We start from the raw sequence: 16,209 nt of genomic DNA on the forward strand, positions 1-16,209 counted from the left end.
AATCCTCTCACAAGGGAACAAGTCAACAATAAATATATCTCAACATATATTACCAATATGCATTTTTCTAAAATTTAACTAATTTCAATACACATGTTCCATATCTCCAAAACATATTCAATGTTTATGATATATTTACATTTCCAAAACTCAAACAACGTATACAATGCTTCCATAATCCAAAACATATACAATGTTTTGTTTTTTTTTTGGTTCATAAACAAAACTACAATTTTAACATATACTCAAACATTAACAAATAAGTCCGGATATTTCTCTCGGACTTCTAATTCACACTCCCAAGTTGCTTCCTTAACCCCGTGATGTTTCCACAATACCTTGACCAAGGGAATTGTCTTGCCTCGCAAGACTTGGTCCTGTCTATCCAAGACTCGCACCGGTCTCTCCTTATATGAGGCATCCTCGTCTACCTCTAAGTCGGTCCAATCCAACACATGCGATGGATCCAGCTCATACTTCCGAAGCATACTAACATGAAACACGTCATGCACTCTGGAAAGTTGTGGCAGCAACGCCAAACGATAGGCAACCTCCCCAATCCACTCAAAGATCTCAAAAGGGCCAATAAACCGAGGGGATAACTTCCCACTCTTTTCAAACCTCATCAAACCTCGTCTAGGTGATATTTTCAAAAAGACATGATTACCCACCTCGAATGACAAAGGTCTCCTCCTACGGTCGGCATAACTCTTTTGGTGACTCTGGGCTGTAATCAATCTCTTAAGGATAAGTGCAACCTTCTCCGTTGTTTCCTGTACCAACTCTGGGCCCAGCAAAGGTGTATCACCCATCTCGGCCCAACACACTGGAGATCTACATGGTTGGCCATACAAAGCCTCAAACGGTGCCATATCAATGCTCGATTAGAAATTGTTATTGTAGGCAAACTCCACTAAGGGTAGGTGTCTTTCCCATGACCCTTTAAGGTCAAGGGCACAACCTCGAAGCATATCCTCAAGAATCTGGATGGTACGTTCGGACTGCCCGTCAGTCTGAGGATGGTACGCTGTACTAAAGGTCAGCTTAGTGCCCAAGGCACTCTGCAAACTCTGCCACAATAGAGCAGTGAAACGTGGATCTCTATCTGAAACAATCGTCACAAGGACCCCGTGCAATCTCACTATATCCCGAATATACAAGTTAGCAAGGGAATCTACCGAATCTCTCACGTGCATAGGGATAAAGTGCGCCGACTTAGTCAACCAGTCAACTATCACCCAAATGGCATCACTACCCCGCTGAGTCCTCGGAAGGCCCATAACAAAATCCATCGTGACATGCTCCCACTTCTACTCAACTATAGGCAAGGGTTGCAATAAACCCATTGGCCTCTAATGTTCGGCCTTCACTTGCTGACAAGTAAGGCACTTCGACACAAACACTGCCATATCCTTCTTCATACCCCTCCACCAAAACTGGCGACTCAGATCATGATACATCTTTGTGCCTCCCGAATGTACCGCAAGGTATGAATGATGAAACTCTCGGAGTACTTCCTCTTGGCAATACTCCGGTACAAACAAGCTATCACGGTATCTCACACTCAGGTCGGGATACACAGTCAAACCTTTCTCTACCTTCCCACTGGAGATCTTCTCCCGGAGTAATTCTACCTCAAAGTCACCCTTCTGTGATTCCAACACTCGGTTCACAAGTGTAGGTTGTGCAACTATAGAAAATAGGGCTATAGACTCAACAGACTCGCCCAGATGCAAGTCAAACTCCCCAAGAGTACCTAACATCTCCCATTCCCGGATGGCAATATAAGCCACACTACTAATGGATTTCCTACTTGGGGCATCGATCACAACATTAGCCTTTCTCGGATAATAATGTAACTCGAAGTCATAATCTTCTATGAAATCTATCCACCTTCTCTACCTCAAATTCAAGTCGTTCTGCGTAAACAGATACTTCAGACTCTTATGATCAGAAAACACCTCAAATCTCTCGTTGTACAGATAGTGTCTCCAAATCTTCAAGGCAAAAATCACAGCTGCTAACTCTAAATCATGAGTAGGGTAGTTCCTCTCGTGTGTTTTTAATTGCCGTGAGCCATAGGCTACTACATTCCCCTCTTGCATTAACACACAACCCAAACCTTCTCGTGAGGCATCGTAATACACTGAATAGCTCAAATCCCTCTCTGGAATAATCAAGACTGGAGCGGTGGTAAGTCTAACCGTAGGCTCTTGGAACGACTTTTCACAAGTTTCACTCCACACAAATTTAACCCATTTCCTTGTCAGTCTAGTTAAAGGTGAAACTAACCTAGAGAAATCCTTCACAAACCGACGGTAATACCTGGCCAACCCCAAGAAACTACGGATCTCAAAAACATTCTTAGGCTGTTCCCAATCCTACACTGCCTCTATTTTGGATGAATCTACAGTCACCTCTTCCCCGAATACTACATGGCCTAAGAACTTAACCTCCGTTAGCTAAAACTCGCACTTTCTGAACTTAACATACAGTTTATGGGCTCTACGCAACTTAAGCACCACTCGCAAGTGTTTTTCGTGCTCCTCCTCAGAGGATGAGTAAATCAAAATGTCATCCACAAAGACGACTACAAAACAGTCTAAGAACTCTCGGAAGATTCGGTTCATTAAGTCCATAAATACAGTTGGTGCATTGGTTAGCCTAAAAGGCATCACAAGAAACTCATAATGGCCATACCGCATACGGAATGCCGTCTTCGGGATATTCTTCTCCCTTACCCTCAACTGATGGTAACCCGATCCCAGGTTTGTCTTAGAGAAACAATGAGACTCTTTCAACTGATCAAACAGGTCATCTATACGTGGCATTGGATACTTGTTCTTAACCGTAACTCGGTTCAACTTTCGATAGTTAATTCAAAGTCGCAAGTCTCCATCTTTCTTTTTTAACAAAGAAGGCCAGTGCTGTCACGCCCTCAAAATTAACCCATTATATAACATTGACATGCATTATTTAAAGAAGACAATTTATGAATTCATTCATCAGAGTAATACTAAATAAAGCATTACATGTAATATCGAATAAAACGCCCTACAGGCTTACATCTTTCCAAGCCAACACTTGGATACAAAAATATGAGTTCTAACTCAATACAAGGAAAGCCCTAGGCTTGAATGTTTACATGTAATAATAATTAAAGACAATTAACTAAAGGTAGTCTTCTCCAATCCAGAAGCCAAACCCTCCCAAGCTAAGTCCTTGGAGGTAGTTTATCACCTGAACCTGAAAATGATGTTCCCATAAAGGGTGAGCCACAGCCCAGTAGAAATATACTAAACCACATATAAGCAATGAATAAAGCAATAGCATTCAACAGATGGTTAACCAAAATAATCAATTACTTCATTTTACAGACTCATGACATTATTGCCAAAGATACGTTTTACTTTCCAGTTTTATCAACATGGCTCAGAACCTGGCCAAACTTATAACAGTGAAATCACATATATCATATTCACATCCTTCCAATATTAACAACAAATGAGACTCAAGCTCAAATCAAACACTTCATACTTCTAGATTGATACACATTTTAGTGCTGTATCAATAAAACACTTCTATATAAATAAGCACACATAAAAGTGATGCTAATGGAGTCCATCCCCTATCTCCTCCCAAACAAAATCCGGTTTAGAGGTCCATCCCCTATCTTCCCCTAAACCGTGGAGTACATCCCCTATCTCCTCCCACACACAAAACAATGTATGCAAATGCAATGCTCAATCAATACACGTATTTTCTGTATCAATGCCATAGTCAAAATTAATGACTTAACCAATGTGATTAGTTTCAGTTATTCCTAATCCACATGCAATGTCTACAACAATCACGACTATCCTCCACCGATAGCCCAAAATAGTTATTTCTAAATTGAAAATAACTATGTCAACAACTCAATAGACAAATGATACCAATTACCCAATTACGCCATTTAATCAATGAATTCCATGAATTTAACCCTCTTTTCCCAATTCCATGAATTACTTATACAAATTAATTCAATAATACAACTAGGGTTTTTCCCAAAATTTACCAAAGTATCCCCAACATGTTAAAATACCAAAACTTAGAACAAAACCTATAAAATGGAGTAGGAAATCCCTACCTCAAAGAAAACAACCCAAAAGGTGAAGAAAGAGATGAGTGCCCAAATACCAAAGTGCTCCAAATCGCCAAATGCTCAGATTAAATGGTAGCCCTTGCCTCACTCTATCTTTTTAATGAAGGATCTAGGGTAGACACACACCCTAAGTGGATCAAATCTAAGAAAGAAGGTGAGTAGGGAGAGAGAAAAGTCGGACCTAGGGTTTGGAATCAAAAGAAAATGAAAAAGACTGATCAAATCCCGCTGCTGTGTATATAAACTGGACAGGCTCGCTCGAGCGAAGACTTGGTCGCTCGAGCGACCAGACACAGAGAAACTACGCTCGAGCCAAGGAAGCCTTGCTCGAGCCAACAACTCAAAAGCTCGCTCGAGCGAAAGAAAGCTCGATCAAGCGAAGAACTCAAACCCTCAGGTCTGCAACAAGACACACGCTCGAGCGAAGGAACTATAGCTCGAGCGAATGAACTAACTCGCTCGAGCGAAGAAAAGCTCGCTCGAGCCAAGAATGCACAGCTACAGGTCCAAATCAAACACTACCTCTCGCTCGAGCGAACAACTCCTCGCTCGAGCGAAGAACCAAAAAGCTGGACAGCAACACTTGGTTTCTAAACCCAACCAACCTGAACAAACCTGCCTAACACATCCTATAATTCCAACAGAGAAAATAAGGAACAACAACAACAACCATTATACAATGACAGAATCTACGGAACCTAAGTCCGGATACAATAATCAAATGGGAAAAGACCGGGGTCGCTATAAGTGCTCTCCAATGTGAAGTACTAGGGCGAATAAAACCCTTATCTAGTAATTCCTGGAGCTGAACCTTCAACTCACTCAACTCAGCTGGGGCAAAACGATATGGTGCCATAGAAATCAGTGCCGTGCCGGGCACTAAATCAATAGAGAACTCGATCTCTCGATAGGGTGGTAGACCAACAGGATCCTCGGGAAAGACATCCCAGTACTCACAAACCACTCTTGGCAACTCAACTCGAACCTTATCACACTCTCTACTCAGGAAGCTAGTAAGCAGACAACTAAGTTCACTTCGCCCCTACGGATCATACGCCGGTGATAAAACTCTATCCACCTAGTCTCCCAAGAAATAAAAACAATCACCGCTCAAGGTGCATACAGTAACCCTCTGACGGTAACAATTTATAACAGTCTGGTATGATGATAACCAGTTCATACCCAAAATAACATTGAAACTAGTCATATCAAGCAAAACAAACGCAAAAGGTAATCGACGGCCTGCGACCTTAATGTCACAACCCCGACACCCTTGTTTTAGAATAACCTCACTACCAATAGGTGACTCTATACAAATAAGAGATGCTAACTGTGCAAACTCCAAACCCAAAACCTATAGCGATCCCGGGTTTACCCTTGTTGTACAGTGATCCGGACATGTGTCCGTGGATGTTGGTAGTTGTTTATTATCATGTTTGCATCCTCTTTACTTTGTATATTGAGTTATAAGATGTGTTGGGCAGGTTTGTTACAGGTTGGTTGTGTTTGGGAGCCTAGTGTTGCTGCCCAGATTTTTGGACCTTCGCTCGAGCGAGGAGTTGGTCGCTCGAGCGAGAGTGAGGTCCGTGTCTGGTGGGTCGAGCCAGGGTGGCTTCGCTCGAGCGAGTGTTGCGTCTGGTTCTGGACCTGAGAGTTGCCTTTCTTGGCTCGAGCGAGCTTCCTTCACTCGAGCGGTCTGGGTTTTTCTTCGCTCGATCGAGAATTTCTTGGCTCGAGCGAGAGTTTCTGTGTCTGGTCGCTCGAGCGACAAAGTCTTCGCTCGAGCGAGCGTGTTTTATATCAGCGGACTGTAGCGATTTTGAACTTGAGTTTTTCATTTCTTTTTTTGATCAAACCCTAAATCCGAGACCCTCTCTCTCTAAACTTACACCCTCTCTAAGATTTGATCTCCCTAGAGTGTGAATCTAGCCTAGAGCCTTTGTTAAAAAGTTAGAGGGCGTTGAGAGCTTTGTTTTAATCTGAAAAAGTTTGGATTTGGAGCAAGTTGATCTTCGAGTCTTCATCTCCTTTTTGGCTTAAACTTCGAGGTAGGGATATCCTACTCCTCTCTATGGATTTTGTCTTTAAATTTTGGTATTTTGAGATGTTGGGTTTGGCTTGGTAATTTTGTGAAAATTTGGGGCTTTTGTGTAATTTTACAAAAGTTGGGGTTTTATTCATAATAAACCTAGATGCATGTTTGGCATGGAGAAATGGAATTGATGTTAAATCATTGATGAAAATGGGACCTAAGGGTTGAAATGGTAATTATGGAAAATGGCCTAATTACATTGTTTGATTAATTGGGATAATTAATGGTGAGAAATGAGGAAATGAAATGTTGATTGAATATCCATTGGTGCATTTATTTTCTGTTTAGAAATAACTGCTTTGGGCTATCGGTGGAGGATAGTCGTGATTGTTGTAGACAATGCATGATGATTAGGCAAACTGAAACTAATCAATGAAATGTGTCATGGAACTTGACGGTTGATAGAATACATTAACTGTATGTATTGGGTGATTGTATATAGAACCAATGTATGTATATACGTTATGTGTAGAGGAGGAGATGGGGGATGTACTCCGCGGTTTAGGGGAAGATAGGGGATGTACCTCTAAACCGGATAGTGTTGGGAGAAGATAGGGGATGAACTCTGTAGACACAGCTCATATGCTTGTCTAGAGAAGTGAAGATAGAGCTTATATGCTTATTTTAGTAAAGTGTGGATATAGCTTATATGCTTATCTGTGAATGTGGGATATTGTTGTTATACATATCTGTTGAGAATGTGGATATAGCTTTTATGCTTATCTGAATGTGGGATATAGTTTTTATACATATCTGTGGAAATGATGATAGAGCTAGCATGCTTATCTGTTGAAAAAGGGAAAATGAAAGGTAACTTAGACTCATAAGTTGTATGACATAAATATGTAATTTATGTGAATGTATCTGTGTTAGCCATCTATCAATTGCTAATTTTTTAGTCATTGTTCATGGTTGGTTTAGTGTATTTCTACTGGGCTGTGGCTCACCCTATATGGGAATATCATTTTCAGGTACAGGTAGCATGCCACCTCCAAGGACATAGCTGGGAGGCTAGAGGCGGACATACTTTTGTCGCTTAACTTTTGATGTATTACATGTAACTTCAAGCCAAGGGCTTAATGTGTAAACGAGTTAGTACTCTTTTGTTGTAACCAAGTGTTAACTTGGAAAGCTGTAAGCCCGTAGGGCATTTTGTTTTGATGTTAACATGTAATACTTATGTAATGGAACTTTAATGAATAAAAGAATGTGGTTAGCTTCTATGTAAATGCATGTCTTATCCGATGGGTTTAATGTTGCTATTTTGAGGGCGTTACAAAACCGATGCAAATGCAGAAAAAATAAAGAAATGGGATGCACCAGTATCAATCAACACATTAGCAACCAAATTGCTAAACAGAAAGGTACCTCTCATTACTGATGGAGCAGGTACAAGATCTGGCGCTGTAACAGCATACACACACCCCATAGGTCTCTGATCAACCTGCTCACCTCTCGGAGCATAAGACTGCTACACAGATTGAGCAGAAGAGGCTCCCTAATTGGCCCTCGAGGCCTACACTGACTGAGCTGGCTGGGGACTCTGTGTTTGCCTCGAACCAGACGCACCAGGTGTGCCACCCAACTGTAGGCAAAACCTCTTCAGGTGTCCCACTTGCCCACACTGATAACAAGTGAGTGGCTGGCCTCTGCCCTAACTTTGGCCCTAAGATCGGGCCGAAGATGCAGTTGCTCATTGCCCTCCTCCCCTCTGTGGGCAAGCTGGAGACTTATGGCCCAACTGACCATATTTGGAACAAGTGATGTCTCCCTAACCACCTCTCCCAAAACCCAAAATTGGCACTGGAAAGGTAGACCTTGAATGCTCTCCTTGGGACTGTTGAGGGTTTGAACCCCACTGCCTTTTACTGTCCCCCTGTCCGTCCTGACTCCTCCTGGAACCCCTCATCCTCTCCTCATCCGTATGCATGATAGTCTCTATATGGGTTGCAGCCTCCACAAGGCACCTATAATCCCTAATCATGGATCTGACCACTTTGAACATGAGTCCGGTTCGCAACCTTTTCTCGAACTCCAGGCATCGGTGCTCCTCGGTCGCCACTAACTCCAGTGCAAACCTTGATAAACTAGTAAAGGTGGCCTTAAACTCAGCCACTAGTGTGTTCAGTTGTACCAACTTGGAGAATTGATCCCTCAACTTCTCCCTTATTGTAGCAGGTAGATACTTGTCCTGGAAAGCATCAACAAAGGCCTCCCAATTCCCACCAATGCGCCCCCGCGCATATTTTCACCACTGACCCGCGTTTCCCTTCAGTTGGAAGGACGCCAAGGTCACTTTCAAACCCCCTTCTTCGATGTCGAGCATCTCAAATGTCTTCACCATCTGCTCTAACCACTCGTCAGCCTTCAGTGGCTCCTTGGGACCTCCCAAAAACTCGTCCAGATTCGACCGAAAGAACTCTCTCTTCAAAAAAGACGGCCTTGCTTGTGCTACTTGGGCTTAGATTTGATTCTTAGCCTTGAGAATGTCCATGGATTCCCTTAATGCTCTGGACATCTCGCGGGCTAAGGATCTCATGGCCTGTTGACCTACTGGTTCGGTCACATTGGCCTGACCAACTCCCTCCTCTTGCATCAAAAATTCATCCGGTATAGACATCTCGTGCCTCCTAGGCCTACCACGCCTACCATCACGACCTCGTCCTGACATCGTAATAAAGGTAACAAGGGGATTAGCACATTTACAAATGTGCCGAAGCTAATTCACTCACGTCCTAATACGATGGACAACTGTAATTCACTCCACATACGCACATAATCACATAAACACATACGAATTTTATTTCCGGATGATGACCGTCCCGTGGCGTTGCTAGAGTTCCAGTTAGAAACGACAGTGATCAAGTGCCTTTCTAACAAGACTCCCAGAAACCCATGGTTCCGATCAACATCCTAGAAACTATATCCCATACCCATATAATCACATAAGTATGTTATCATATAAGCACACAGCATCTATACTTAAGTCTCTAACAAGCAAGATAAACCCATCGCGGTACTAACCACTTCCCATGTAACCAAAGTATTCAAACCCGTTGCACTCTGATACCAAGTTATCACGCTCTCAAAATATGATATAAATCAACCATTCATAAAATGTATAGACATAATAGAAAAGTTATATTTTCATTCATTAGAGTCAACATTACAAAGGATATTACACGCATTACACTTTCACAAATGTTTATCTTGAAACTATAGCATGTAACTCTAATTGATAACAACAAGATAAATGCCCTATGGGCTTACATCTTTCCAAGACTTCGCTTGGTTACAACAAAAGAAGAGTCTAAGTCTCTATATAAGTAAAGCCCTCGGCTTGAATAAACATTCAACACAAAATGAAATAACAAAATGGAGCCTTCAGCCCCTAAACCTCCCAAGCTATGTCCTTGGAGGCAGCATGTCACCTGTACCTAAAAATGGTTTCCCAAGTAAGGTGAGCCAAAACCTAGTAGAGATATCCTAAAACAATATATGAGATTTAACTAAGATATCAGCATCAGATAAATGCTCAATACTCGTAAATCAACTTACATCTTGTTCATAACCGATCAATATCGACATCCATAACTCAGTCCATTTCATTTTTTTATTTATTCATATCAATTCATTGACATAGTTCATTGTTATCTAAACAATTCCAAACGAGATTACAACTCATTTATAAATACTTTAATAACTACTATTATTCAAGCACTTCAACTTTCTTGCCATTTTACGGAATTCACATTCGAGGGAACCGGCATCCTTATATGTAAGATTTCGAGACTTTCACCCTGGACACTCCAGCCAACTTAATTTTCAATGGAGTCCATCCCTATCTCATCCCAAACAGTGGAGTACATCCCTATCTCCTCCCAAACAATGATACATATACAATGTATTTAAGAACATGTCATATACAATGACTACCACATTCACGTAATCAACAATTTAATCCAATCGTCATATTCAATGACGTAGTTCACATGATTAGTTTCAGTTCACCTAATCCTCATGCAGTTTCTACAACAATCATAGATATCCTTCACCAATAGTCCAAAACAGATATTTCTAAACAGATATACAATCCGTCAAATAGATAATTTATCATATTTTCCATGGATGAGTGATTTATCAAATCCAATGACATATTCACTTATACATCCTCTCAATTTCATATTTCTCATATCAATTTCAATATTTATACAACTTCTATTATTCTCAATATTATGAAATGATTTATCAAATCCAATGACATATTATCAATTTTTGACAAAAAGGGGAGAAGCCAAGTCATTTCATAATAGAAGTTTTCCTCTCAGAACCCTAAGGCCCAATCTCACCATTTATACTCAAGACCTCTCATACACATATGGAGCCAAATATAGCAAACCCCTCTTTCAAAATTTAAACCCAAACCATAATTTCACTCAAATCTTCCCAAAATCCCACTATTTATACAAAATGACAAATACTTAGGTTAAAACTCATAACAAAGAGTAGAATATCCCTACCTTAAGAAGAGAAGATAAACTAAGCAAGAGGGAAATCCAAAGATGCCGAAATCCAACTCTATTCGGTTCAAAAGGTAGATCTTGAGATGCTCTAACTTTTTAATGAAGGCATAAGGGTGTAGAGATCACTTGATCTAGGACAAAATATAGAGAGAGAGGGTATTTTAGAGAGAGAAAGTTTCAATCTAGGTTTTTGGAAAGTTTTAGAGAGAGAAAAGGATGAAAAAGTGATTTAAAATGTCACTTTCGCGATTTGATATACGCGCAGTCCGCTTGAGCAGAGAAGTGTACGCTCAAGCATAAGACACAACATTTTGTTCCGCTCGAGCGCAATAAGACCCGCTCGAGCTCAAGGAATGCCGCTTGAGCGTCAACCCGCTCGAGTGTAGGACACGCCGCTCGAGCGTGAAAAACACTCCTCTAGTACTTCTGTAGACATGCCAAGTACTGAGAGTTTGCAACTTCCGCTCCAGCGCAATAAGGCCCGCTCGAGCGGATGACCAAAATTCTGGGCAACTAAGCTTGGTAAAACAAGCAACTAACTTGTTCTAAACACAACCACAACAATCCAAAGCCCATTTCAAGAGATACAAGGGAGGAAAGAAGTAAACAACAATATGGAAACATTAAACCCGGGTCCAAAACACAACGAATGACGGGTTAAAACCAAGATCGCTATACAGATAGTAAAAAAAAGTCAATAGATAAATTAAGAGATAAAATTAGAAACAAAATGTCCTCCAAAATCAACAAAAACACTTCTCACCAAACTAATTCACAAAGGGTGGATCTCTCACCAACAAAATATTTTCTAGATCTAATGCCTTATACCTTTCTTAGTTTAGACTTTTCAACAATTTTCTCTTAAAAAGAAAAAAAAAATCATATATGTTTTACGAAAAAAATTAGAAGCCAAGTCACTATGCGGACATGTGTTGTATAAGAATTATTATTGTTATTATTATTATTATTATTTTTTCACCACTTACATTCTAAGCAAATGTTTTTTATTTTTATTTTTTTTAAAATTTTTTCTCTTCCCTGCAATTTTTTTACTATTTTTGTGCTAACCATATACCACAATTTCTATTAATAACATAAAATCTTGGGAAAATTATAGAAAAAATCTCATATTTTCACCCTTACAAAATTTTTAGTTTTGTTAATTTAAATATAATTTTTATTTTTTATTTTTAATCTAAACCATCAGTTTATTTTTGTTAAGTAAAATCGATAAAAAAATATATATTTTAAGGCCTAGATATAACAACTCAACTTTCCCCCCCCCTCTCGTGCATAGGGAAGGGAATCTCCGTTGAATTGAAAGGAGTAATACTATAATCAACAATGATAGAGAGCTCTAATTTTGGAGCTCTAAAGAGAGCTCTAATGATGTGGCAAGAGAAAAAAAAAACAAAACAAAAACATAAGTACACACATCACATTATATGTGAGCCTCACTCATTATTATATCACTAGAGCTCTCTTTAGAGTTCCAAAATTAGAACTCTCAATATTTATTCATACTATGATGGGGTATACACCAATTAATGCACATGTTTTTTTTTTTTTTTTTTGATTCATAAATAGATATGCAAATAGGCTACTCCAACATATTCGTCAGGGACTATTGCCCCTTAACACCTAAAACATATCTGTAGGGAACCCCACCGCACTTACATCGGGACTGAAGCTTGGCCCCCCACGTGCTCCAGGCGCTAAAGAGTATGTTTAACCCCAACAAGAGGCTATAGAGACTTGAACTCAAGCCTTAAGCGAGGGATTCGAAGGTCTTATCCACTTAACCAATGGTGCATATGTTTTCTTCAGTGATATGGTTGGTTGTCTTGCCCCATGACGTTGACTTAGAAGGGAAAACTAACAAGATTAGCTCACGTATATTTTAAACAACTCGGTTGACCAATTCTCAGTATAGCAATAGAAAATCCCAAAAATCCCTTGAGAATGTTAGCTTTTTGATAAAACTCACTAGAATGAACTATTCTTTTGTGTTGAATTTTTCTCTTTTATTAATATCTTTGCCCACAGGCTTACATCCTTTTTATATAGAGAAAGTTATACATAACTTCAATGAACAAGATCCATGAACCTAAACAACCTTACAACTAACTAGGTACGTGAATATAATCTAGACAATGATCCTAATAAATATAAAATACATGAATACAAAGAATGCATGAATCCAATGTATCCAATGTATGCAATGTAAATATGGCATTAATTTTAACACTCCCCCTTAATGCCATATTGTGTGACACCTAACATTTCTCTAAAAAATTCAAACTTGTCCCTTGGTAGAGCTTTGGTGAAGATGTTTGCAACTTGATCTTCAATCTTGCAATACTTGATTTGAATCTCATCATCTTCTACAGCTTCTCTAATGAAATGATGTTTGATAGCAATGTGTTTGGTACGAGAATGATTGACGGGATTCTTTGTCATAGCAATAGCAGCAGACTTGTTATCACAAATAATTGGAGTAGCTTTGCCTCGCTTATCACCAAAATCATCCAAAATTCTTCTTAGCCAAATTGCTCGTGTAGTTGCCAATGATGCTGAAATCTATTCGGTCTTAGAGGATGATTGTGCCATAGTTTGTTGTTTCTTGGACGACCATGAAATTATGCTCGATCCAATAAAAAATGCATACCTAGAAGTGCTTTTCATATCATCAACACATCCGGCCCAATCACTATCACAAAATCCAAATAACTTTGCATCAACAAATTTCTCATAAAAAATTCCATAATCAAGTGTACCTTGAATGTATCTCAACACTCTTTTTGCAACCCTAAAATGAATTTGGCTTGGACTATGCATAAACCGAGACAATAAACTTGTAGCATACATGATATCCGATCTTGTAGCAGTTAAGTACAACAAATTTCCAACCAAACTTCTATAACAAGATGCTTCAGCTTCTTTGCTTCCATCTTCCTTTGACAACTTTTCATTCATAATCAAGGGAGTAGTAACTATTTTGCAATTCTTCATTTTGAATTTCTAAAGAAGTGTTTAAGCATACTTCTTTTGGCAAATAAAAACACCACCATTGTTTTGGTAGATTTCATTGCCTAAAAAATGATGCAATAGCCCCAAATCACTCATTTTATATTTCTTCATCATCTCCCTTTTAAAATCTTCAATCAAATTTTCATCACTACCGATAAAAATCAAATCATCAACATAAAGTGAAACAATGAGAATACCGGTTGTACCTTGCCTCTTGATGTACAATGTTGGCTCACTTTTGTTTCTTTGAAAGCCCTTTTCATTGAAGTAAGAATCAATTTCACTATACCATGTCCAAGGTGCTTGCTTTAGGCCATATATAGCCTTCTTTAACTTGTACACTTTATCTTTTTTGCCTTTGACAACAAAGCCTTGAGGTTGATCAACATACACCTCTTCTTCTAATTTTCCATTCAAAAATGCCGATTTTACATCAAGTTGGTGCAAGAACCAACCCTTTTGAGCCTTTAAAGCAATGATAGCTCTAATTGTATCAAATCGAGTCACAGGAGCAAAAGTTTCTTAGAAATCAATTTCGGGTTGTTGTGAATACCCTTTTGCCACAAGTATTGCTTTGTTCTTTTGAATATAGCCATCCAGATTGAACTTTGTTTTGAAAATTCACTTCACACCAATTATTTTTTTTTCTTTTGGTTTCTCCACTAGCTCCCAAGTCGTGTTCTTCTCAATCACATGAATTTCATCTTCCATTGCTTTCTTCCATGCTTCATCTTTAATTACCTCTTCAAAATTTTCAGGTACAACAATGCATAAATTGCATCTTGCATACACATCACTAAGACTCCTTATCTTTCTTGGAGTTGAACTTGGAGATAAAGAACTAGAACTTGGACTTGAACTTGAATTTGGAGAAGATTGTGAACTAGCAATTGGTGACAATCTTTGTGGAGATTTAAGAGTTGCAACATCTTCAACTTGTGGACTTTCTGATTCTTTATTGAAAGCAATGCTTTGATCTTGGACTTTTTTTTTTCTCCTTCCAATCAAAAGATGCCTTCTCATCAAAGAGAACATCTCTACAAATAATCACTTTCTTTTGATCCAAACTGAAGAGTCTATAGCCTTTGGATTTTGAGCTATAACCCACAAAAATGCATTTCTTACTATTTTCATCAAGCTTGTGCCTCACTTCTTTTGGAACATGAGCATAACAAATGGAACCAAACACCTTCAAGTGATTCACCGATGGTTTCCTTCCACTCCAACCTTCAAATGGAGTTTTGTCCTTAAAAGCTTTTGTAGGACATCTATTCATCAAGTTAACTGCTATATACACGGCCTCACCCCAAAAAGTTTTGGGTAGCCACTTCTCATATAACATAGACTTAGACATCTCCTCTATAGTTCTATTCTTCCTTTCCGCCACACCATTTTGTTGTGGAGTGTACCCAACGGTCAATTGCCTTTCCATACCAATATCTTCACAAAATTTCATAAACTCATTTGAGTTGTATTCTCCACCTCTATCACTTCTTAATACTTTCATCAAACAACCACTTTGTCTTTCAACAAGATTTTGAAATTTCTTGAAGATAGAAAAAACTTCACTCTTTTGTCTCATGAAATACACCCAAGTCATTCTAGTAAAATCATCAATAAAAATAATGGAATACTTGTTACCTCTATGAGTTGATGTATCCATGGGTCTGCACACATCGGTATGGACAAGCTCCAATGGTGCTTTAGCTCTCCATGCTTTCTCCTTTGGAAATGACTCTCGGTGATGCTTTCCAAGTGCAGAACCTTCACAAATATGTTGCACTTCATGAATGGTCGGCAACCCAAAAACCATATTCTTTTGTTGTAGATGCTTCAAGCTTTGAAAATTCAAGTGCCCAAATCTTCTATGCCAAAGCCATGAATTATCAATCACATCCATCTTCAAAGCAACATTTTTGCTATACTAGAAAATGAGAGGAAAACTTCTATTATTCTCCATCTTGATTTTTGCTACAACTTGGCTTCTCCCCTTTTTGTCAAAAATTTTGCAAAAATCATCTTGAAAGTGAACAAGGTATCCATGCTCCATAAGTTATCCAACACTTAGCAAATTTTGCTCCAAGTCTGGAACTAGGAGAACATCGGATCCAATGTATCTAATGTATGAAATGTAAATATGGCATTAATTTTAACAGAGAAACAACCAAAATCTTGGCATATATCTGCTTGACTTTTATCAGTTGTTCAATAGTAGAATTACAACCCCACGCGTAAAACTTGTTGTGACCATAATAAACAGGGGCATATACAGCCCATAAAAGACAAATTGATGATAATCTTACCAACTATACACATGTGAATTCATATATATACTCTAACAACCGCACCGTTGTGGTACTGTCGGCCACAAGGGTTGTTTGGAATATCCTAAATAAGTGCACTTTTTGTCTTTTTGGACT

The 16,209-nt window shown here is 39.1% G+C and overlaps 1 protein-coding gene across 1 annotated transcript; it reads right to left on the reverse strand.

The window, feature by feature from the left end:
* Positions 1–8,007: 8,007 nt before the first annotated feature.
* On the reverse strand, positions 8,008–15,689 carry LOC145821399 (uncharacterized). The gene is made up of 5 exons (XM_082917910.1): positions 14,915–15,689; positions 14,483–14,826; positions 13,428–13,723; positions 13,100–13,298; positions 8,008–8,427 (listed from the first exon to the last, which is right to left on the reverse strand). The coding sequence occupies exons 1-5, from the start codon at positions 15,687–15,689 to the stop codon at positions 8,008–8,010; spliced, it is 2,034 nt and encodes a 677-aa protein (XP_082774036.1).
* Between the last annotated feature and the right edge of the window lie 520 nt (positions 15,690–16,209).

The sequence above is a fragment of the Camellia sinensis genome, chromosome 3 (assembly GCF_055761805.1).
Source record: "Camellia sinensis isolate YWXY chromosome 3, ASM5576180v1, whole genome shotgun sequence".
NCBI classification, from domain to species: Eukaryota; Viridiplantae; Streptophyta; class Magnoliopsida; order Ericales; family Theaceae; genus Camellia; species Camellia sinensis.